This window comes from Rhineura floridana, chromosome 4, assembly GCF_030035675.1.
Source record: "Rhineura floridana isolate rRhiFlo1 chromosome 4, rRhiFlo1.hap2, whole genome shotgun sequence".
NCBI lineage: Eukaryota > Metazoa > Chordata > Lepidosauria > Squamata > Rhineuridae > Rhineura > Rhineura floridana.
The window spans coordinates 98,110,791-98,134,576 of NC_084483.1; the positions used below are offsets into that span (position 1 = coordinate 98,110,791).

General features: G+C 38.6%; 2 protein-coding genes across 10 annotated transcripts in view; one reads left to right on the plus strand and one right to left on the minus strand.

The window, feature by feature from the left end:
* TPD52L1 (TPD52 like 1) overlaps positions 1-3,668 on the plus strand; it is a 73,960-nt gene extending 70,292 nt beyond the window's left edge. For 8 of the 9 annotated variants that reach the window (XM_061623754.1, XM_061623762.1, XM_061623755.1 and 5 more), the window contains one exon: positions 1,726-3,668. In XM_061623754.1, coding sequence (XP_061479738.1) covers positions 1,726-1,857 — 132 coding nt within the window. In that variant the 3' untranslated portion in view covers positions 1,858-3,668. The remainder of the gene's footprint in view (positions 1-1,725) is intronic. The other variant, XM_061623763.1, reaches the window with a different exon arrangement.
* On the minus strand, positions 2,780-23,455 carry HDDC2 (HD domain containing 2). Its single transcript, XM_061623764.1, has 6 exons — positions 23,326-23,455; positions 22,442-22,563; positions 20,833-20,935; positions 12,054-12,122; positions 8,996-9,134; positions 2,780-4,104 (listed from the first exon to the last, which is right to left on the minus strand). The coding sequence occupies exons 1-6, from the start codon at positions 23,368-23,370 to the stop codon at positions 4,007-4,009; spliced, it is 576 nt and encodes a 191-aa protein (XP_061479748.1). The 5' UTR covers positions 23,371-23,455; the 3' UTR covers positions 2,780-4,006.
* Between the last annotated feature and the right edge of the window lie 331 nt (positions 23,456-23,786).

The window sequence follows — 23,786 nt, forward strand, 5'->3', positions numbered from 1 at the left end:
TCCTTAAGCCCTGTGTGTCTGAGAAATATTGTGCTTGTTCTTTTTCAGCTGTGATTATTATGAGTTCTTGATAAAAAGATTTAAAACCAAATGATACAGTAGCTGCCATTTGCTATACACATAAACCAAAGTTGCTGTTTACTTAAAAAAAATAAGTCTGTCAAAGATATTGGTCTGGGAGATACAGTTGGGAAATTCAGCATATTTAGAGGTAAGTTCCATGAGATGAAGGAAATGTGCATGTGCATGAAATGCAGTCAGGGAGAAAGAAGGGTGAAGTTAAATTTGATTAAATGTGACAAGGGATACTGTGTTGCAGTCCACGAGACTAAAGTTTGCCAGTTTGGACATTGCTAGTACTTGGATTTCATTGAGTTCATGCTCTGAAATTCCCTTGCGTTTTCAATACCAATTGTCAAACTGCCATAGTACATCCAGTCTTTATCAGAATCAAATACTTAGATAGTACAAAGCACCACAGCTTCATATATCAACTTTTATTTCATGTGAGCATCTGGAGCCTAGTATTTTTTTTGTTTTTCTTAGGTTATGCTTTGCAGACGTTTTTCTCACAGACCACTTGGAAATTGCTGATGGTCTTCATGAACCACCTTATAATATTTTTGCCTGTTGTAGATGTGCTAGATTATATAACTTTTAATTGTATTTTTATTATTTATTTAACTTGTATACCGCCCCATAGCCGAAGCTCTCTGGGCAGTTTACAGTAACTAAAAACAAATACAATTTAAAATACATCTTTTAAAAAACAATTTAAAACACATGCTAAAATGCCTGGGAGAAGAGGAAAGTCTTGACCTGGTGCCAAAAAGATAACAGTGTTGGCGCCAGGCGGACCTCATCAGGGAGATCTTTCCATAATTTGGGGGCCACCACTGAGAAGGCCCTCTCCCTTGTTGCCATTCTCCGAGCTTCCCTTGGAGTAGGCACCCGGAGGAGGGCCTTTGATCTTGAACGTAGAGTATGGGTGGGTTATTGCTTCTTTTATTTCTTCTAGTGTATATATTTTATTGTATTGCAATTTACATTCCATGGAGTTCAAATTGTAATGCAATAAAATACAATATAAGGGGGAAAAAGAAGCAATAAAAATACATCTGAAATCAATATGAGTATTTAATGCAGACCACTGGTGTTCCATGGACCACAGTTTGAAACCCCTTGCTGTGTGTTATTACCGAGAGGCAGCTGGATTCAAAACGTAATGTTGCATCTAGTTTAGAGGTACTCTTGAGTTGAGCAATTTCCTACATTTAGAAATAATAAGAGATTTATTATGGTTAGAGTCAGATTACAAAGAACTGAATTTATAATAGAAAGTTAACTTTGGGCAAATTGCTGCTGTTTCATATTCAGCATTTGATTTTAAGCTTGCCTCTTACCTTTTGTAAAAGTCAATCGGTTTAAATACATAATTCTCAACCTGGCACTAACTTCCAGCATCTAGCACAAAAGGAACCATTTTAAACATTCATTACTTCTCTGCCTTTTTCTTCTTCTTAAGGCAATTAAGCACTACAATTAAAATCTGCTACCTTGTGAGCTGGTGAAACAAAAGATGACCTGGAATTGACACTCTTTGCAACAGAGCCCCTTGAGTTATAATAGTCCTGAGCACTTATTTGGCTTGAGAATGAAAGGGAAAATGGGGGAACTTGTTTAGCGGACTATAAGTCAGTTACTGCCTCTGCTTATTCCTTTCAGACAAATGTTGGAGGTGCAAGCCCCACTGGAGGAAGTTTTGAAGAAGTTCTTAATTCTGCTGCCCACGCCAGTACCCAGAGTTCTGTTACAGGCACTCGACTCCCAGAAACAGAAGAAGAGCTTCAGTGCTAGACTGCAGAGATGCCCACTGGTTCTCTCTGTCCCACAGCTTGGAGCCAATTCACATATGAAACCATTTATTTTCTTTTCAGGATTGAGTATGCAGATGTATGACTTTATGGAGAAGCATTCATGTAAACTAGGCAACACCCAGGGTCAACTGGTGATTCTTGTGATAAAACCAGAAAAATGCTGTCTGTTGCCATATCTTATCCAGTTATCTTTAGTACTTTATGTGGCCTTGTGCCTACATGCGTGATTGCGTGGAAAAAATCAGTGGGTCCTGTTATGGGTGAACTTGCTCAAAGTCTCACTTTATAAATGTTTTTACACACCTTCTATAAGAAAGTGTCACTTTTGAAAATGGCTTCCACCAATGTTGTACTCGTAGAGGTTTGTGTGTATATATATCGAATTTTTGAATAATCTGTTCAAATATTGTTAAATACAGTAGGGCCCCGCTTTTTGGCATTCTGCAAATACGGCAGTCCCAGCAGGGATGATCAGATGTAGCGCAGGGAGCTCCAGCCGCCGCACTCCAGTTGACAGCCATCAGCTGTAGCACACGAGCTCCCTGCGCTACAGGTGATTGTACACTACAGCTCATCAGCTGGAGCACAGGGAGCTCGCACACTACAGCTGATCGGTTAGCTGGAGCACGGTGCCTGGAATACAGGAGGGCCCCACTTTCTGGCGGTTTTCACTTTTTGGCGGGGGCCTAGAACGTAACCTGCCGTATGAGTGCGTCTCTACTGTACTCAGTTTTCAATATGTATGGTTTCTCTTAACATAGATGATCAGGTTGTTTGGCTGCAGTCTTGGACTAGCTTTATTTAAAGATCAGACTGTATTTAATGAGACATGACATTTTGTCCTGAGGCAGCAATCTACCATCCATGGTTGTTCCCACCCTCCATTTCATTGAGACAGTGGATTCTCTCGTTTGTATCTGCTTTTTATTAGAAACAATAAACTGTCTGCTTTTCCTCTAGTCAAGGAGTATATACACTTCTATTTCTTCACCATCAAAGGCTACATGGTGTGAGAGACCCAGAGTAAAAGCTACTGTTCAGTTAAAAAATGTGATGACTTCTTTTTCTAGCTTCCACAATAAGGGGACTTTTTGTATTTGGGTGTGGATCTCAGTTTAGAATTGTCTGTGCAGCTTCATATTTAAGAATGAGCTGGGATTGTTTATATGATTAAAACAGAGTGGCTGTGAGTATAACTCCAGGCATGGGATGCTCCTGCTGGAGGAAGGGGGGGTAACATTTTCCTTTTGTTGCTGCTCCAGAGTATTGGGAGACCATCTGGAACAGTGTGGAAGGTGTCCTTCCTCCGGCAGAAAGCCTCAGCTGCATCTCAGGACAATCCACAAAAAGGAGCCCTAACAAGAAAAAATTAAACTAAACATTGTGTAAATCTACTAGTTTCACTGAAGTACAAAAGTGAACTAACTATGCTCTTGACAACTTTCAAGTTTTCTGTTCCTAACTTTGGAATATCAAGTAAAACACTAGATTTTGCAAGCAGTCACAATCACTAAGTCTCTAATATTGAAAGGTGTGATGCTCATACTGAGTTCAGTGGAATATGGTCTGAACTCTTAAGGATTTTTCTAGACTGATTTTATGCCCATAAATTGAACCTGGGTGGGATGGATAGAGCTTGTCTCATTTTTCTATATCCCTCTCCTTTATTTTATTCTACATTTGCTGTGTTTCAGTCGAGAAAGGTGGGTATTGCTATAGATTTCTGGAGCCTTTTTTTTGGTATTGTAGTAATAAGTGTTTCAATAAAGTGGCCCACATGAAGAACAACTAGATCAGGTTTTGATGATGATGGTTTTGGTTGTCATGTCTGAACTTGTTTGACTTTTTAGGAGGTGCAGCAAAGCATAACTGTCTTTCTCACATACTCTTTTTGCATGTACAGTGAGCCTAAACTGGAAACAAACACAATCCTATTTGTTTGGTCATACATTATTGAACAGTGCAGAGGGCACAACTGACTTCTATAACACTACTTTTATAGCCTTATTACAGTTTTCTACAATGCATTTGATAAACAAATAGTCTTCAGGTGGTAGTATACTGTAAAACCATACAATAAAGAAACCATAACATATTTTAGATACAGCTGTAAACATTTCAAAGATGACTTAAGATGGACGATCTTTGTTTGCTGCACTTATTTTTGTATTTCTTTCTTTCTTTATGGAAGACACAAGCTGGACTATTTCTGGGTGACAAAATTTTCCTGTAGATCAAGAGATCACAGTTAACATGCTTTCTTAGTCTGCTTATGTACAAGAATATGGCAGCAACACTGATAAAAGCACTCTCTTCAGCAAGAAATCCTTCATACTGTGTAGGATAACCTCTCATGTTATAATACTGAGCTGCTCTTCTATATGCCAATTTTTTCAAAAAATGTTCCTTGCTAAAACTATATATAATAAAGTGTGGAAACATTCCTGATGCACAATACCCTGTGATTTCCTTAATGCTTGCAGCCAACTCATTGAAGCATCAAGACATCATCAGCTAGTAGCATAAAGCTCTAGCAAGTCCACACCCAAACATTTGGCACAGTGGACTGCAGGGTGGCATTCTTACCTGCATTTCAGAAGTGCACTACCATTGATGGTAAGATACCTGGACCATCAAGGGTTCATAAAGTGTGTGAGAGTTAAATAGGCCAAACATTACCAAAAGCACAAGTTAAATGAGCTAGGATAAGCAGTGTATGCCCAAGAGTATCAAAAACAATTCGTAATATTAATGGAGACCTGCAATTCAAAGGGGAAAAAAGCCCACTGTCTAAATGGAAAACCTTGGATTCATCTCAAGTTTCTATGTCTATCTAACCTGCTCTTTGATGTAGGAGTTCAACAGCTGGAGAGCCAAAGGTTCCCCACACCTGGTTTGAAGTCTGCTTGTGTAAGCGCATCCACCTCATAAGCACGTGGAGGAATCTGACCATCCCCAGAAGGACAAGGTATAATTCAGTCATAACTGAAGTACATTGCACACTCTGTTTATCTGGACTCTTGACAGCGTGCACAACTCATGTTCAACACACTTGCCCACCATGTGAAAAAGCTGATGGAGCCAATACTGGTCAGAACCCTATTACTTCTGGGTAGCATGCATGATTCTGGTCCTCAAAATAAATGACAAATGAAAGGGTGTCCGAGACCAAGGGCTTGCTTTGATTTTATTTTGCATAGTGGAATCCCTCTTCAAAACTTATCTACCATTAAAGTCATATATACTAGGAATGTGCACCTCTTCCCAAACTCACCTTGAATCTCTTACCTTAAAAAAAAAAATCTAGTATGTTCTGAGTCTAAAAAAAAGGGCTAATTTTCCCTGGTTTTGGCCAAAGCAGATGAAATTTACAGGCACAGGAGCACCACCAGTGTAGGTTACGTCTGTGAAGTAGGTCCAAGGACTTTTTGTGAGGGGAATAAAGGATTAATTTTCCTCCCTAATCCACCTTAGGGAAGTGTCTTTATCAGGCCGCCTAAAACTCCAAAATCCATAAGTTTTATATTTTTGAGGGGGAACAGAGGTCCGTATCTTGCTTTTTCTTACCTTAAAATAATTAAGAAATGCCCAAGTGGCATGTATTTTTGCTTGTACATTCAAAAACAACAATTCTGCAGCTTCACACCACTTTCCCAGTGCTTGTTTGAATTACTCCAACTGTATATTTAAATGGTTTTATTATTGCACATAGTTTAATTGTATTCTAAAGCAGATTTTTTTTGTATGCTTGTAAGTTATATGTATTTTTATACTTGGAAGCCGCCTTGAGTTCCAGTCCTTGGAAAAAGAGCGGGATAAAAATAAAGATAATAATAATTGTGTGTGTCCTCCAACAAAGCCTTACACCATGAGGCAATCTGGCTCACTGCAGCAGTTCTAAAGAGTTCTGGTTTTGTTTTCTGTTAAAACAGTGCAATATAGGATTTATTTATTTTTAAAAAGAACCTTGCATCAAGCTTTTAATTTTTTCTAAAAAATTCTACATAGATGTGCTTTATCTAAAAATTGACCAATTTGCTCTATAGGCAACATGTTGCACAGTCCTTTCTGGCAAAGTTCATGGACTTAGAGTCAGGGGTGGGGAACCTCTAGATATTGCTGAACTATAATTCCCACAACTAATGGCCAGGGATGACGAAGAGCTGTAAGTTCAGCAACACCTGGAGGGCCAAAGGTTCTCCACACCTAACCTAGAGAAACAGATAACACAGGAAAACACAGAGCTAGAATGTACAGAAACTACAGAGTGGCATGAGATGTTGTGGGGGTCCTAATCAGACTTGGGGGAGCAGTTACTGGCACTTTGCTTCAACCCAGGAAACGAACCCCAAATTGCCTAGTTATTTAGCCCCCAGTACACAGCCACTGCACATTCCTAATATATGCTATTAGCAAACTCAGGTGCTGACTTATGAAGGCTCTGTAGCCAAAATAAGGCTACTGAGAAACGAGGGAAGTGGCACCAAGGGTTAAAGAATTAGAAAAAAAATTCACTAATAGGCAAAAAAAACGTGCGGTTTAAGAATGTACCTATAGCCAACAGATATCTCTATCAAACTTTAAAAAGGAGATAAATTGGTCAGGAGAGGAGGTCAGGCCTCCGGCTCCCCTGGTGTATTCACTATAACTGCCCAATTTTCCTGCTTTTAAAAATTTGGTAAGAAATATCTGTTGGCCATAGGTACGTTCTTAAACCACAAGGTTTTTTGTCTATTAGTGAATTCCTCTGCTTTTTCATCCGGGAGGTAGTAGTAGTAATTTATTATTGCTTTTAGCCATAGGCCATCGCAAAATACAGCAATTATAAAACATCAACAGATAAACACAGCTAAAACCATTTACAAAACATTAAAAGCTTTAAGATCTTGGATATAAATCATACGCAGCTTCCTAGCGGCCAATGCAAAGTTGGCCACGGAGACCGTCACCTGTTTATTATCGCTCAAAAACTCCACTACCAGCTCCTGGGGGCATTTGCCTGGCGAAAGATGGATGAAGGGCCAGGAATTTCTGTCTGGGGTTGTCGTACAGCGGACAGTGCAACAAATAATGGGCGATGTCTTCTACAGAGTTACATCCAAAAATACAACTCCGTTTTTCTAGTGGGATTCCTAGGTATCTCCCATCTAAATAGGCAGAAGGCATCTGTTGGAATCGAAGTTCCGAGAAGGCTCTACATAATGGAGCGTGTGTTAAGACCTCTAGGTGCTGTGACTTAACATGATTAAGTTTGAGTTGGGGGTACCATGGGGAAAAGGAAGCTATTAAGATAGACACCGGGTCTCGGGCCGTGAATCCGGGAGGTAAGAAATGCAAGATTGCTCAGAATGGATTGATCATTTGCATGTTTATTAAGTTCAGTAGGATTTACTCCCCTGCAATCATGCCTAGGATAGGCGAAACTGACCACAGTGGATGGGGAGGGGGGGAGGAGGAGGGCAGGTTTGATCATTTGCATGTTTATTGAGTTCAGAGGGATTTACTCCCCTGCAATCATGCTTAGGATAGGTAAAACTGACCATGGGGAGGGAGGGCTGGAGTGGACAGGGGATGAGGAAGAAGGAACAGGGTAAGAGAGGAAGAAGGGAAAAGGCAGGTCTGATCATTTGCATGCTTATCGAGTTCAATGCAATCATGATTAGGATAGGTAAAACTGACCATGGGGCAGGGGAGAGTAGAGGGAAGGATGGGGAAGAGGGGAGCGGCGAAGGAAGGGGGAGGGAAAAGACAAAAGGGAGGTGACGGGAGGGACGAAGAGGGGAGGGCAGGTTTGATCATTTGCATGCTTATTGAGTTCAATGGAATTTACTCTTGTGCAATCATGCTTAGGATAGCTAAAACTGACCATGAGGGAGGTGATTGGAAGGGGAGGGGGGGAGGGGTAAAGGAAGGGCAAAAGGGAGGGGATAGGAGGGAGGAGGGAGGGCAGATTTGATCATCTGCATGCTTTTTGAGTTCAATGGGATTTACTCCTGTGCAATCATGCTTAGGATAGGTGAAACTGATCTAGAGGAGTGGCAGGGAGGGGAGGAGATTGGGTGGGTGGGCACTGGGCAGAGGGCAAGCCCCTTTCCTTTGCAAAAGGAAAACATTGTGAATAGTATCATTCTTTTTCAGGGTTTCCCCACCTTTTTATTCTACAGCAGATATATGTAGTCTCCCACTCAAATTTAAACTAAAGCTGTCCCTGGCCACATCTACACCAGACCCTTACTTCACTTTAGACAGTCATAGCTTCTCCCAAAGAATCCTGGGAAATGTAGTTAGTGAAGGGTGCTGAGAGTTGCTAGGAAATGCCCCGTTTCCCTCACAGAGCTTCAGTCAGAGTGGCTGTTAAACCACTCTGGCCACTGGAGCTCTGTCAGTGGAATAGGAGTGTCCTCTCAGCACCCTTCACAAACTACATTTCCCAGGATTCTTTGGGAGAAGCCATGACTGTCTAAAGTGAAATAAATGCCTGGTGTGAGTGTGGCCCCAATTAGGCAAGCCAAGCAACTGTGAGCCTGGCTGTTGGAACACTGGCAGTTGGTTCTTACTGAGCATGGCCGGGCTTATCATTGAGTTCAATGCTAAATTTCTTAAATTAATTAAAAACCAGCCAGGCATTTATTTAACTTTTAAACTGCAGAAGAGGAAGGTCAGAGTATGGGGCAAGGTCAGTAATAGGATTACAGATACTCTGTGAACATGGCTGATGTTTAATTTCAACAAATTATAAGAACACTGACAGAAAAATGTCCAAAAAGGGTCTGGTTTTTCTCTTTTGAACTCTCGATTCTCTCTGTTCTATGTATCGCCATGAAAAGTTAGAGGGTTTTTAAGCAAGCGTTTCTGAGTTGAGGACTATAAGATTTGTAAGGTTTTGTTTTGAAATGAGCTTATGGGAAGCATCAGAATGGCATGGGGGTATTTTCAATTTAACATTGCGGAATGGGAAAAATCCATGCTGACTATAGTATACAGCCACTCTCGAGGCTATATAATTTAAGGCAGCTTATCTGGCTAGTTAGAACATAAGGTAGAAGCATTTTATATTGCAAACATTCATTACAGATCCCCACAAAGCTATAAATTGAGAGTTTGGAACAAAAACCTACCTGCTGTTGAATCATAAAAGTCTTGGAGTCTTCCAGGTTTTTCCTCTAACTCTTCATACTCCAGGGCTTGAAGTATCATCTCACATTGGTCCAGCTCTTTTACAAATCTTGCTTCTGCACTAGACTGGTGTTCATACTCCTAATTGGGGTGTTAAATATGTTTTTTTTAATATGTGAGGTCTCTTTTATTGAGAGGGAAGGATCGCAGAAACTATAGCTGTATGTATTGATGTACAAATGCAAATGATTTCAGTGGGAAGAAGTTTGTGTCTGAGTACACTGCTCCACAAGATGTGAAATATTTCCAGCCAATTATTATGAAGAGGCCTTACACGATAATCATGAGTACAGAAACAATTTTTACCAAGCTTGCAAAAGCATCAACCAAACAGGCAATCTTGCCAAGCACCGCTTCTCACAGAGCCTTAATAATGAAATGTATTGTACTACTTTTTTCAAAATTTCATTGTAGACTGTAGTCCATAGGAGTTTTGCTGTAATTTCCCACTAGTGAGACATGGTGGTCAAATGCTTTCATTTTCAAACTAGCTCTCATTTTCCAGTACGCCATTAAGTTTCCTATGGCCCTCCATCCGCTCCTACCTTTGGATTTTTATTCTTAGCCCCCAATAAAGACAGGCTCCAATTTCTATTTAGAAATAAACTATTTTCTTGTCAAGAAAAGCTTAAACAGCCCTAAAGAGTTAGAAAAGATTGTGTATGAGGGATCTCCTTTCGATACTCTTATCAACCTTTTAATATGGGCAGTTTTCAACTACGGCATTCTGTCAGTGCACGGTCTTCTGCTTATGCAACAAAAGTTCCCTCCATTCCCCTCAATCTGCTCCAGATGATTGGGGGAACCCCTAAAACAGATATAGGGGGCACACAGGGGAAGAGAGGAAATTCTGTGGCACAAGCAGAAATCCCTGCACTGACAGAACATGAGGTGGATACTAGTCTATGTACTGATGTTTTTGCTCTAATCCAAAAGAAGCATAAGTCCTAATGTAGCAGCTGCGCTCCTCAAGATTCTGCAGAGGGACTTGTTTTTTTCTTCAAACTTTAAATGTGCCCCACAGTTGTGAAACAGTGGGGATGAAGAATACCCTCAACTCCCAGCTCAATTATTCTGTAGGCACAAACAAGCCACAAGTGGCAATGTGCATATTAAGATGTATTTTAATGAGGAAGATTAAAAAAGCATGCTCAATTCTTCATTGACGGAAATAAGAGTTTGGAATCCACTTATGTACAAAACAGAAAGGTAGCTAAAGGAATAATAAATATGAAGAGGCCCCCATGAAACAACTAGACTCTTAACCTCCTGCCAGTTCCTAGAAAAAGGAGAAAATATAGAAGAGAGTTAATAGTCACTTCTATTATATCTAATTCTGCTAGCAGCTCATTATAATCTTGGTATGTGAAAGCCTGTAACTGGATCGTAGGTTTGCTCAAACACTCTGGAAGGTTCATATAACATACAGGGGGCAGGAGAAACAGGCCACTCTAATAAATTAGACACCCACAATCTAGCAGGGAAGAGTGTTTTTTGCTGAATGTTGCCTAAGCTGTCAGAGTTAGGTACTGGATAGCTCTCCTTTTCAAGGTCTATTCAAAGGGTTTACACACATCTGGGGAAAATCCAAATAAAATAAAATATAACCAATGCTTTTTAAAAAAACTTATGGCCTTATTTAAAGATGTCCTCCAGGGATCCACCACACCACTTTCTCTGCCATTATCCTGCCTTGGTTGTTTACTCCTACGCACACCAAGTGGTGGGAGGGGAACAAAGAGAAAGAAAAAGGGACTTGTTTGTTACCTTTTTGCTCCCTGAAGCACAAGAGTGTGGGTTGTGTGTGTGTAAGAATGCGTGTCCCCCCCCATTTTTTTCACCAAAAAGTGACCCGAGTCACTGTGGGAAATTAAACATGGTAGACATGACTGCCTGGAGTGGACTTGAATAGCACACCTGCTCTGTTAAAAGAAGTTGTGGGGACTGCTGCTGTGGCATCATCATTTAGGCCCTAGATCTGCACCCCACAGTTCAGCCCTAACAGTGGTACTGTAAGTAAAACTGGCCTTCTCCTGTGGGTGTCTAATTTATTAGAGTGGCCTTTTTTCCCTGCCCCCTTTATGTTATATATGTACGTGTGTGTGTGCGCGCACGCGTGTGTGTGTACACACATATAAACGCATGCACGCACGCACACACACACTTCCAGAAATCTATTCTTTTTCTTTCTGACTTGAAAGAATGTTTCCCCAAAATTTCAGACATTAGTCCATGGTACGCTTTAGGTTTCCATTCACTTGTTTACTTTAGCAAATATAATTGTACGAAATTAAAACCAATGTTTTCAGCTGAAAGTGTAACAATGCAACTGTTTTTATGAATCTGCTGGGACACAATCTTATGAGAGAGACCATTGCAATAGGATTAGAATGGTCGTCTACTCAGTTAGGCTGTACACCAAACCATTAGAAAACCCAATGCAGCTCACCAGCTATATACCATGGGTTACAGGTGCAGAACAATCCAACTGGAGTTTATAAAAATGAAATGGAAATGGACTGCCTTCAAGTCGATCCCAACTTATGGCAACCCTATGAATAGGGCTTTCATGGTAAGCGGTATTCAGAGGGGGTTTATCATTGCCTTCCTCTGAGGCTGAGGGGCAGTGACTGGCCCAAGGTCACCCAGGGAGCTTCATGGCTGTGTGGGGATTCGAACCCTGGGCTCCCAGGTCATAGTCCAACACCTTAACCACTACACCACACTGGCTCTCGAGTTTATAAAAATAGGCAGGCAGAAAAGACAGCAGGCTTACTGACTTCCTGGTGGGCCCCAAACACGACTATATTTTGCTCAGTAGTCTGATTTACCACAAGCATTCCACTGCTTCCCAAATCCATTAGTATGAGCACCACCCATTATATAGAGCTACTTCTACGGTCAATATTCAACAGAGACAAACAACTTTCTTTAGAGACAAACATCTCTTTAAAACAAAGTATATTAATATTCAAGCAATTTTTGCTGTTTAAAACTTACTTCCCACAGTTCATAAATTTCTTTCTTCAGTTCCTCTGACAGCAACTGGGTCAAATGTTTCATAGCTTCCTAAAAAACAGAATCCTGCATTTTATTTCACATCACTCCAATATCGTTTCCCTGCTTTTGGCAAAAATGTGCTGCATTCTCTCGCACCTTGGTAGTGATCTTTGGAAGAAGAAGGTCAACAAGCACAAAAGAACTCTCTCCATAACGCAGTTCATCCTCCATTAACGTAAGTACTCCTTAGGGATATGAAGTCCTGGGGAAAAAACTCAGAAATATGGGGAAATGTGTTTTTTCTTATAGCCTTTTTTGTTCTTCCCCCCAAAGGAAAAAAACGGGTTTTTTTCCCCAGGCTTTCACATCTCTAGTGCTAACCAAAAGCAGAAGAAAATTATGTGATTAAGCAACTACAAGCTCTTCACGACAAAGAAAACAAGAAAATGGGTTTCAGAGCCATAATTGGAGAATCAGAAGTTCTCATGTGGGATCCCCAGGGCTCTCGTCATGTTACACACTGCTGTGCAGCTTCTTCCAGTGTAACTGAGGTCACATCAGAAACCTCAGCCCTGTTGAAGGAGACCACACTGAGACTTATCCCCAGCCAATCCTGGAAAGTGGTTCAACTCTGGCAGAGGCATAAGCTCCATTTCCCAGATGGCTTTAATGTTATCTTTCTAGCGTCGGATGCAGCAGCAGCTCCCATACCAAAAAGGTGATGTGAGAAGGGTTCATACAGTTGCTAGTTGCCGACCTGGAGATCCCGAGTGTCCCTTTTTCAGCCCAAGAACCATATGCCAAGGGTAGGTGGGAGGCCAGCACCAAAACCAGGAAAGCCAAGACCAAGGAATGTGAATTTTACTTTTGCACAGTAGGCTAGTTTTTACATCCATTCACACACCTCTCTCTGTTCTCCATTCAGGCCAGCAAGAGGCATTAACAGCATTCAAGGGTGCATTCCAGCCAGGCAAAACCACTTCGGATCTGAAGCAGGGCCAGTAAGGGGTATGACCTGGGGAGTGTGCCAAGGACCAGACAAAGAGGCTTGGAGAGCTGCCCCCCCAGGACTGAGGTTCCCCATGCCTTCTTTAAAAGCCCTGAAGCAGTGAAGAGGATGCAGCCACTGCATGCCTCTTGCTCCTTCTCTAACACACACCGCTCACTACAGCAAGCAGGACTAGTTTTGCCCCAAACCCTGTAGACAACTGGCTTTCAGCCAGTATATCATTTATAAAGGGGGAGAGGAAGAAACAAAGAAAGACAGCTGGACAACATCAAAAGGCATCTATGGGTATTAATGATAAGAGGGCCACTCCACAGTTAACTGGAACCTATGAAAACCCGCCATTTCTACAGAATTGCACCACCACAGATGGTGCCTAAAGCCCCTTATTTTAAATCTCCCCCACATAACCGGCTTATATTTCAGAGGCTTCCAGTCTTTACTGTTCTTAGACGGGTCACTTGTTTACATAGCATGCAAAGTAGTGTTCATGAGGGATAGGGAGATTTCAAATAAATCACTTCCCACCTACCCTTCTCCTGAAATCAGAGATGGCAGTTGCTAAAAACTGACATGTTTAATCTTTTCTTCTAGAAAAAAACTGCAATACAGAAATCCATATACTGTAACATAATGCTTTTCCTGTAATAAGGCTTTTCTTGCAAAATACAGGACTGGGCCTTCCCGTGGATAATATACGATACTCAGTTTTTATCTGTTCAAATTCATTATTAGAACTACTTCACAGAAACAACTGGGTTGACAGAAAACATCAACAAAGTTAAAAATGTGCAAGCTGAAATAATGGGTATCCCATGTCAAATGTGTATCATGAGCTTGAACCCCATGTGACTTTCCAAATTAGATTCTGCTTAAGAAAATCCAGTCAGTCTCTAGGCAAAAGAATGAATGACACAAATCTGGTATCAGGAATAGCAATATACAAAAGCTATTGGGGGAACATTTCAACCTCCCAAAGACTCTGTCACTGACCTTAGGGTGGTCATACCGGAACAAAGGACCTTCAAAAGGAGACTGCCACATGTAACTGCTGAATTACAGTTCCTCAAGAGGTTCAGTGCGATCCCTTGTGGACTGAATTGGGACAGTGCATTTTTATCACTGCATGGTTTACCAATACCAGGATTTGTTTTTTCTGAATAACCATTGTTAATAATGTAATTATCATCTGTACCTTTTGCATTTCATTTCCTTCTGATCTTGCTGTGAACAATTCCCCTCCCCGCTAGTGTATATATTCCAGCATCTCAGGATAACACTTCATGCATCTGATGAACTGGACTGTAGTCCACGAAAGCTGGCGGCTTAATAAATTTGTTAGTCTTTAAAATGCCATAAGACTCTGTTGTTTTGCCAAACAAGATGGATGAGATTATCAGACTGCTCGATACCATTTACACAGCAGTTATGGTTAGAGGATCCTCCAGACTTTACATACTATTCTTGGCCCTTCCTCTTTTGAACTTTTTTTTTTTTTTTAATAATTTTTATTCAAATTTTTCAAAAGACAAACAAAACAAAGTCAAAAAAACATAGCAATACATCAACAAAAAATAAAAATAAAATAGTTGACTTCCGATTTGTCGCAGATCAGCTATAAGTATATAATATACATCAAACCTGTCCCTTAATGTATACATACAGAATCCCTTTTCTCCATAGGCTGTCTTAATTAATCGTCAAATCCCAGTATCATCATTTTATTTTGATCTTTCAACAAAAAGTCTAAGAGAGGCTTCCATTCCTTAAGAAATGTATCTGTCGATTTTTCTCTAAGTAAACATGTCAATTTGTCCATTTCTACTAAATCCATTAATTTCAATAGCCATTCTTCCATTGTTGGTATTGATTCCATTTTCCACTTTTGTGCATATAATAATCTTGCTGCCGTAATCATATATAATATTATTCTTCCATATTTCTTTTCTATTTGTTTATCCATAAAACCCAATAAAAAAAATTCTGGTTTTGACTGAATATTTATCTTTAGAATTTTTTGCATCTTCCTACCTATCTGTGCCCAAAATGATTTTGCCTTTTTACATAACCACCACATATGATAAAATGATCCTTCTTGTTGTTTACATTTCCAACAAACATTAGAAACATTACTATACATTTTTGACAACTTTTCTGGAGTCATGTACCAACGGTACATCATTTTATAAAAATTTTCTTTAAGATTATAGCATAGTGTAAATTTCAAACCTTTTTTCCACATATTTTCCCATTGATCCATTTGTATGTTATGACCAAAATTTTTTGCCCACTTTACCATACACTCTTTTACTTGTTCTTCCTCCATATCCATTTTCAATAAGAGTTTATACATTTTCGCAATTATATTTTCATCATTTGTACACAATCCTATTTCAAAATCAGATTTACTTATTTCAAACCCATACATTTTCTTGTCCATTTTATATCTTTCTAACAATTGTAAATAGGCAAACCATTGAAAACTATATCCTTCCTTTGTCAGTTGTTCTCTCTCTTTCATTGTATATTCTCCATGTACATTTTCTAATAGTTCTTGATAAGTTAACCATTTCTCTTTTCCAGTCATTTCTCTTCTATAAAACGCTTCTTGACTTGAGACACATAATGGTATTTTCGAATAAAACCTTGGTTTGTATCTATTCCATATTTTCAACAGAGGACGTCTTATAAAATGATTGTTAAAGTCTACATTTACTTTTACTTTGTCATACCATAGATATCCATGCCATCCCCACTTCAAATTATGGCCCTCCAAATCCAATAGTCTTTTATTCCTCAATAAAATCCATTCCTTTATCCAGACTAAACAGCAGGCAGCAAAATAAAGTCTCAGATTTGGTAATCCCAGTCCTCCTCTTTCTTTGGCATCTTGTAGTAGTTTAAATTTAACTCTTGGTTTTTTTCCTTGCCATACAAATTTAGAGATATCTTTTTGCCATTGTTTAAAAGGTAAATCAGAGGATATTACAGGTATTGTTTGAAACAAAAACATCATTCTCGGTAATACATTCATTTTTATCACAGATATTCTACCCATTAATGACAGTTGTAGTTTATCCCATCTTAGCAAGTCTTTCTTAATCTCTGTCCATAATTTTTCATAATTATTATGAAACAACTTTGAGTTTTTATTTGTCATAATGATACCTAAATATTTCAACTTTTTTTCTATTGTAAAATCTGTCTTGTCCATTAACTCTTTCTGTTCCCTTAAAGTTAAATTTTTCACCAACATCTTTGTTTTTTGATTGTTGATCTTAAATCCTGCTAACGGTCCAAATTCTTTTAATTTGTCCATCAATATATGAATTCCTTCCAAAGGGTTTTCTAGTACAATTATCAAATCATCAGCAAATGCTCTCAATTTATATTCTTCTTTTTTTATCTTTAATCCCGAAATCCTTTTATCTTGCCTTATATCTCTAAGCAGCACTTCTAAGACCAGAATAAATAAAAGGGGAGATAATGGACATCCCTGTCTTGTACCCTTTTGTATTTCACATGAATCCGTTAAATCTCCGTTAACAATTATCTGGGCCTTCTGAGATGTATAAATCAATCTAATCCATTTTATAAAATTGTCTCCAAAATCCATTTGCTCCAAAACCTGAAACATAAATTTCCAATTCAAATTATCAAATGCTTTTTCAGCATCTAAAAAAATCAAAGCTGCTTGTTTATCATTTCGTTGTTCTAAATATTCCAACACATTCAAGACATTCCTGACGTTGTCACGTAATTGTCTTTTAGGTAAAAACCCTGATTGATCTTCCTGAATAAATTGTTGCAATATTATTTTCAATCTTTCTGCCAAGATCATTGTAAAAATTTTATAGTCATTATTCAATAGAGATATTGGCCGATAATTTTTTGTTTTAGTTAAATCTTGCTCCTCTTTAGGTATTAATGTTATATTAGCATTTTTCCAACTATCCGGTATCTTTCCCTCTTGCAGAATAAAATTCATTGTAGACTGTAAAGGTAGCAAGAGTTCTTCCTCCAAACATTTATAATACATTGCAGATAACCCATCTGGTCCTGGCGCCTTTCCTAATTTAATTTTGTTTATAGCTTCAGATATCTCTCTTGACGTAATAGGGCCATTAATAGCTTGTCTCTGAAAATCTGTAATTTTAGGCAAATTCTGTTTAGATATATACTCTTCTATTTTTTCAGATGGAATTTCCTGACACTTGTACAATGTTGAATAATATTGATGAAAAATCTTTTTGATTTTTACATTATCTGTCAGCGTCTCATCTCCTTCTTGTATCTTTAAAATAATATTTTTTTGACGTTCTTTTCTTAATTTATATGCTAACCATTTCCCAGGTTTATTTGCAAATTCAAAAGTCCTTTGTTTAGCAAAATTTAGTTTCCTTTCAATTTCTCTAACTGTCAACATTGACACTTGTTTCTGTAACATTTTAATTTGATTTACAATAGAAACTTTAGTTGGATTCTTTTTCAATTCTTCCTCTTTTTGTTTTATTTCTTCCAAAATTAATTGCATTTTCTGTTGTTTCTTTTTTTTTAATTCAGAGTTACATTTAATAAAATATCCCCTCATAAATGCCTTACTTGTATCCCAAACGATATTTTCACTTGTTCCTTTATGTAAATTATGTTCAAAAAACTCTTTTAATTTCTTCTTACATTCTTGTACTACTTTGTCATTCTGAAGTAAAGATTCATTTAGTCTCCATCTAAATCCAAGATTTTTTTTTTTTAAGGTTAATATCACAGGATTGTGGTCCGAAAAAGTTTTTGGTAATATATCCATTTTAAAAATATCCTTCGCTAAAATTTTAGACATCCAAATCATATCAATCCTCGAGAATGTTTTGTGTCTTTCTGAAAAATAAGTAAATTCCTTTGCGTTATCATTTATATATCTCCAGGTATCCACCAATTCTAAATGTTCCATCAGTTCAAAGCAAATCTTCGGTAATTTACCCTGTGTCTCTTTGATATTTTTTTCAGAAAGCCTATCAATTTTTGGTGAGATTACCCCATTCCAATCACCCATGACGCACCAATGATCATATGAAAACTCTGACAATTTTTCCATAAGTCCTGTGTAAAACCTTGTTTTATCTTCATTGGGAGCATAAATACCCACTATCAAAATGTTTGTACCCTGTAAAGTAATTTCAACCCCCACAAATCTACCACTATCATCCAGTAATACCAATTTAGGAAGCAATTGTGGGTTAATGTAAAGAACAACTCCATTTTTTTTTTTGGTCCAGCTGAAATAAATTCTTCACCCAAATTTTTACAAATCAAATATTTGGAATCTTTCTTCTTAATATGAGTTTCTTGTAAACAAATTATATCCAATTTTAATTTTTTCAAATAATGAAACACTTTCTTTCTCTTCTGCGCCGTGTTGGCTCCATTTATATTCCAAGTTAGATATTTGTAATCCATCTTTAAGCGTGTATTTTAAAATGTGCCTGATGCTCCTTTTAATCCATCATCTTCCTTCCCCTCCTCTGCGTATCCTTGTTGACTTTGTTTCCCAGGAATTATATCCATATCTTTGAGTTTATCTTCTTCCATATCTTTTAAAGCTTTTCTCAAGAAGTCCCTTGCTTTTTGAACAGTATTCAATCTATATTTCTGTTGTCTGAATGTAAAGATCACTCCTTCTGGAACATCCCATCTAAATTGAATTTTGCATTGCTTAAGTTTTTCTGTAAGGAAAGCATATTCTTTTCTCTTACGTAGAAGTCTAATAGGAATTTCTTTCATCACCAGTATTTCCTTACCATCAATTTTAAAGGTATTTTTAAAGTGTTGCTGTAATACCATATCTCTGGTCGTCTTTTTTATAAAATGAACAAGCACATCTCTTGGAATTTTTTTCATTGTTGCATATCTGGAATTAATTCTATACACTTTGTCTATTTCAAATTCCATCCGATCTTCATTCAAATCCAGAAATTTTACTAAAGCATTAACAATTTTATCTCTGATGTCTTCACCTATTTCCTCAGGGATTGCACGGAATCTCAAACAATGCTCTTTATTTCTCATTTCAATCACAGCCAAATAGTCCAAGTTTTTTTCTAATTCCAGATTTAATATATCTGTTCTATTCTCCAAGATTTGTACCTTTTCTTTAGTATTTTTTGCATCCTCCTTTATTTGCCCAATTGTCCCTTTAATCTCATCCACTTGTGTTTTAATATAGTCTTTTATATCTATCAATTCAGTTTTCATTTCCTGTTTTATAGCATTAATCCCTTCCATTATTTTTTGAAACATATCTGGGGGTATAGCCCCTTCCTGTGGGTCAATAGAACCTCTTCGCTCCTGGGCCCTAGTTGCTTTTTTAGTTGTCATTTTCAAAAGAAGCCTTTAATTTCTGATATTAACCACTGTTCCAAAACCTAGAGGCAGTCTATTTCTTTTTTTTTTTCCTCCACCAACAAGAGTTAATATTCCAGGCCTGTTATTATAGTCCAGCCAGCACAACACAGTTCTTATCTACGTCCAAGAATGCAAAACAATCCTGGTTCCCAGTACAGCCAACACCAAGCGATTAGTAACATATACGAACAGCAGATTCGTCCAAAAAAAAATAGTCCAAGGAGAAAAATAGTCCAAAATATATTTCCATCAAATAATAATTACCTCTCATCCGTTTTTAAACTTTAAAGCTCCAAATTCAGGCCAGCTTTTTGTCGTAAAAAAAAATATATAAGTTGTTTACATTTTCTTTCTTCCTTAATTATATTTAAAAGAGAAAAAGTATGACTCACCCAGGTTTCTCAGTTGCTGATTCGTAAACAAATCCCTTTTATTGTAGTAATTTAAGCCAAATGATAAGATTTAGACAGAAGTAGGCTCGCTGGTTAAGGACGTTTTTTTTAGAAGGAAAAAAAAACGCTTCGCTTTATCCCAGTACAGCTTGCATGGAAGTCCTGACTCCGTCTTCAGCCGATCGGCATGCCTTCTTATCTCAGGAATTTCCTGATCAATTCCAGCCGCCGACAGCTCAACGAAGTCTTGTGGAGAATCTGATCGGTTCTCCTATACCTTGGAGAACATTTAAGCCAGTCAAAGTTTCCTTTTAACTGGCTTTTAACCTGAAAAAAGCTTCCTCTGAGGCAGACTTCCCGGAAGTGAGTGCTCAGCTGGTGACTGTCTCTGAGAGATCTCTGTCTCTTTTGAACTTCTGTAGACCATCTGTTGGAATGTATGAGGTTCAACTCTAATTTGTGGGTTGAGGCTGCCTGGGGTTAAAAAGGGTAGCTAGAGAGGAGACCTCTTCGTTGCTAGGCTATACCTGTCCTTTGATCTCCTGCTGTCTCTTCCTTCCTGCTAGACTAATATGCAAAGGATGTTGATCCCAGTTCCTTCCCTGTCTTCTTCTTTCTCTTGAGAGGGGAGCAGACATCTTTCTTTGTCTCTCCCTCTCATCCAGCATGAGGGCGAGTACTGGGCTCAGTGCTCGTTGCTCCAACTTAGCTAGTTAGCTAGATATAGGACTCTTTCCTATCAAGCATGTACTTCCAGAATAAAGTAGTTATTTCTTATTTTAAAGCTTAAAGCCTCTGTCTGACTAATTTGTAGGGAAGGTAGAATCTTAGCAAAGATTCAAACACACACACATAAGCTCACTCAAAACTCTCTGTTCTGCTACACTACTCTGCAGGGTCCTAAAGGACATTGGGCCCAGTGTCCTATAGGTTATGGGCCCAGCCTCCTATACCATCAAGCTACATGTGCCACCATACTGACCTCTTCTCGCCTGTGTTTCTCCTCTTTGGACACATTGTCAGCAGGGGCAATGTCACCAACTATGCATTCAGCCATATCATGAACCAGAGCTAACCGTATGCATCTGGGAAGGAGAAAATATTTTAAAATGCGATTATTAAAAGACAACTAGGAAGAAATAATGTTACAGTCTCTGCATCCTGTGAAATGATTTTGTAACTACTCCTGGTTAGTGCAATATTTCTTTCCCCAAACAGCTTTGTTAATGTTAAGTTTGGTTGCATGGAATTAATAAAAATCCAAAAGCAGCAGAAGTGTAACATCTTTTTACTGAGACCAAACATCAATTAAAACATCACAAAGTACAGACAAAGCTTTCAAATTCCCCAGAACTATTATTCAAGCTAGATGTTCAGTTAAAAATAAAAAGCTCAAACATTTTGTGCTGTGTTTCCGTCATTACTACTAAAGCCACAGCCTGAAGATTTCTCATAATCAAAAGTTTATTTGCTACATTCTGATGTTTTAGTAGGTCCAGAGCCAGTGTGGTGTAGTGGTTAAGGTGTTGGACTACGACCTGGGAGACCAGGGTTCGATTTCCCACACAGCCATGAAGCTCACTGGGTGACCTTGAGCCAGTCACTGCCTCTCAGCCTCAGAGGAAGGCAATGGTAAACCCCCTCTGAATATGGCTTACCACGAAAACCCTATTCATAGGGTCACCATAAGTCAGAATCAACTTGAAGGCAGTCCATTTCATTTAGATAAAAAGGTATTCACTGTCAAGTAAAGTATAAACCTGACAATTTCAATACTAAGCCAGACAAAATAAGTGCTATCACCAGATATTCAAGATTTAACTTCTGAATTTATACTGCTTCAAACCTGCCTGGACTTACTATTTTGATGGTACAGTCACAAGATTTAACAGTGTTGCATTACATATTAATTTACCCATCAAAAAGATTTTTCTCATTATGGCTAATGTAGATCATAATCCCATTCAACCAAGAAAGAAACACATATTGTAAAGTTGGGGAGGAAATACACCATTAAGCTAGACCTAACTTGGCCAAAGCACTATTTCAAATTTAGTTTCCGACCTGTAAATTGGAATAATGTTCATTTCTTTCCTAAGGAGTACTATAAGACAAAATGTGTACATCGCAAATCAGAAGCACTCATTTTTTGAGGAAAATCAAATAATGGTCTGAATAGTGCATGTTTGTTAAAACATGGCCCAATATGTCCTTGAATATAGCTTACCATGAAAACCCTATTCATAGGGTTGCCATAAGTCGAAATTGACTTGAAGGCAGTCCATTTCCATTTCCAAACAACAGCTAGAGGAGTTGGTACAATCAAGCAGCTTGGGCAGTAAGTCTATAAAAATAACACTTCTATTTTTCTATTAATTACATGGTATGGAAGTCTACAATACTGATGGTTCAATGTAGGAAAAAATCCTGGATCTAATTAATAGTTAAATTATCTATAAATCCTACTGAAATCCATAAGACAGTTGCAACTAACTTAACTCCATCCAGAACAGCTTTGCTCTATACTAGCCATTATATGCAGTCCCCCATAACCATTAAACAAGGATATTTGCTGTTCTCAGTACACTTACCTGTCTTTATTAAGTGACTTATCATCTGTTACCATAGCCATGACAGCCATCCTGTACATATGATCTGAGACACTCTCTGGATTCGCCACGTTTCTGTATACCCACCCTGTCCGTGGTACTCTCTAATCAAAAAGATTTAAGCAATACTGTAAAAAAAAAAACCAACAACCTTGCAAGTTATCTAAATTTGTATATCCAATAAAAGGACTAATAGCTCCCATATTTAATAGATTGTTAAACTCATGTTTACTGATTACAAGTATTGTCAAAGATAAAGATTCATTCCAGTGCACAAGATCACATTCCTCTGCTGTCTCTTTTGGCCCCAGAAACAAAATATTTCTTTCTTATCCCAACAGGTGGACAAAGTTTTGTATATTGGGTGTGAAATGTTGAACTTTGAGAGATCATATCAGTCGCCTATTAAGAGTACCTTACTAAGCCTCCTTCAAAGTTGAACTGATTACAGTCTTTCTTTAGCTTCCTCAAGGCAATGCAGGTATCCTATTAGGCAATCCAGAAGCACATCTCCATTTCCCCTCTCTTAAGTGATTGCAGCCTTATGCTATGCGTATCCAATCGTAAACCCAACCGAGTTCATTAGGATCTACTCTCAGATAAATCTGCAAAAGAATGCAGTCTTAAACTGGAATCCACTTAATTCAGTGGGGTTTATTCCCAAGTAAATGAAATTAGGATTGCAGCCTTAACCGGCGTTCAAAAAAATAAAATGAAATAAAAGGCGCGCGTCGCTTTATTGCGGCAGCACTTTTAGGGAATGATGCCGCAAGAATGAGAAAAACAGCTGTCTCTATGTCCACTCCTCTCTTCTGCGGAAAAGGAGTCCCTGTACCTCTCACTTCCCGATCGGGGGCTCTGCTCACCTTCAGCTGCCCCACCAACCTCATAAACTGCAATAAACTGCCCATAATCGCTATAACTATAGGAGCTTTCACTGGGCAGGCGCTAACGCGGCCATTGATTTCTTGAAATGGGGTGAAGGAAGTGGCATCACATCAGTTCAACTCCAGGCTCCACCTCCGAGTTTTTGCACAAAGCCGCTGCTCATTGGCCAAGAACTTCGGTGACCTCTTCCTTTGCCAAAGGCGAAGCGCGCAGAAAACGTGTATATGGAACTACGTCTTATGGGGTTACGTTGCTTATTTCATTAAAACAATGAAGGCTCCGTATTAGTGCTGCTAGCTTGAACCACTGGCCGCTATGAGACAGAAGAATTCGTTAGGCTTCGGCTCTACATGACACCGTTTTTACAAACCGCTAGGTACCTTCATTCCCCCCTCAGGGGGGCACATCGGCTTGGTTCAGTTTTAAGCAGCTAGGTCAG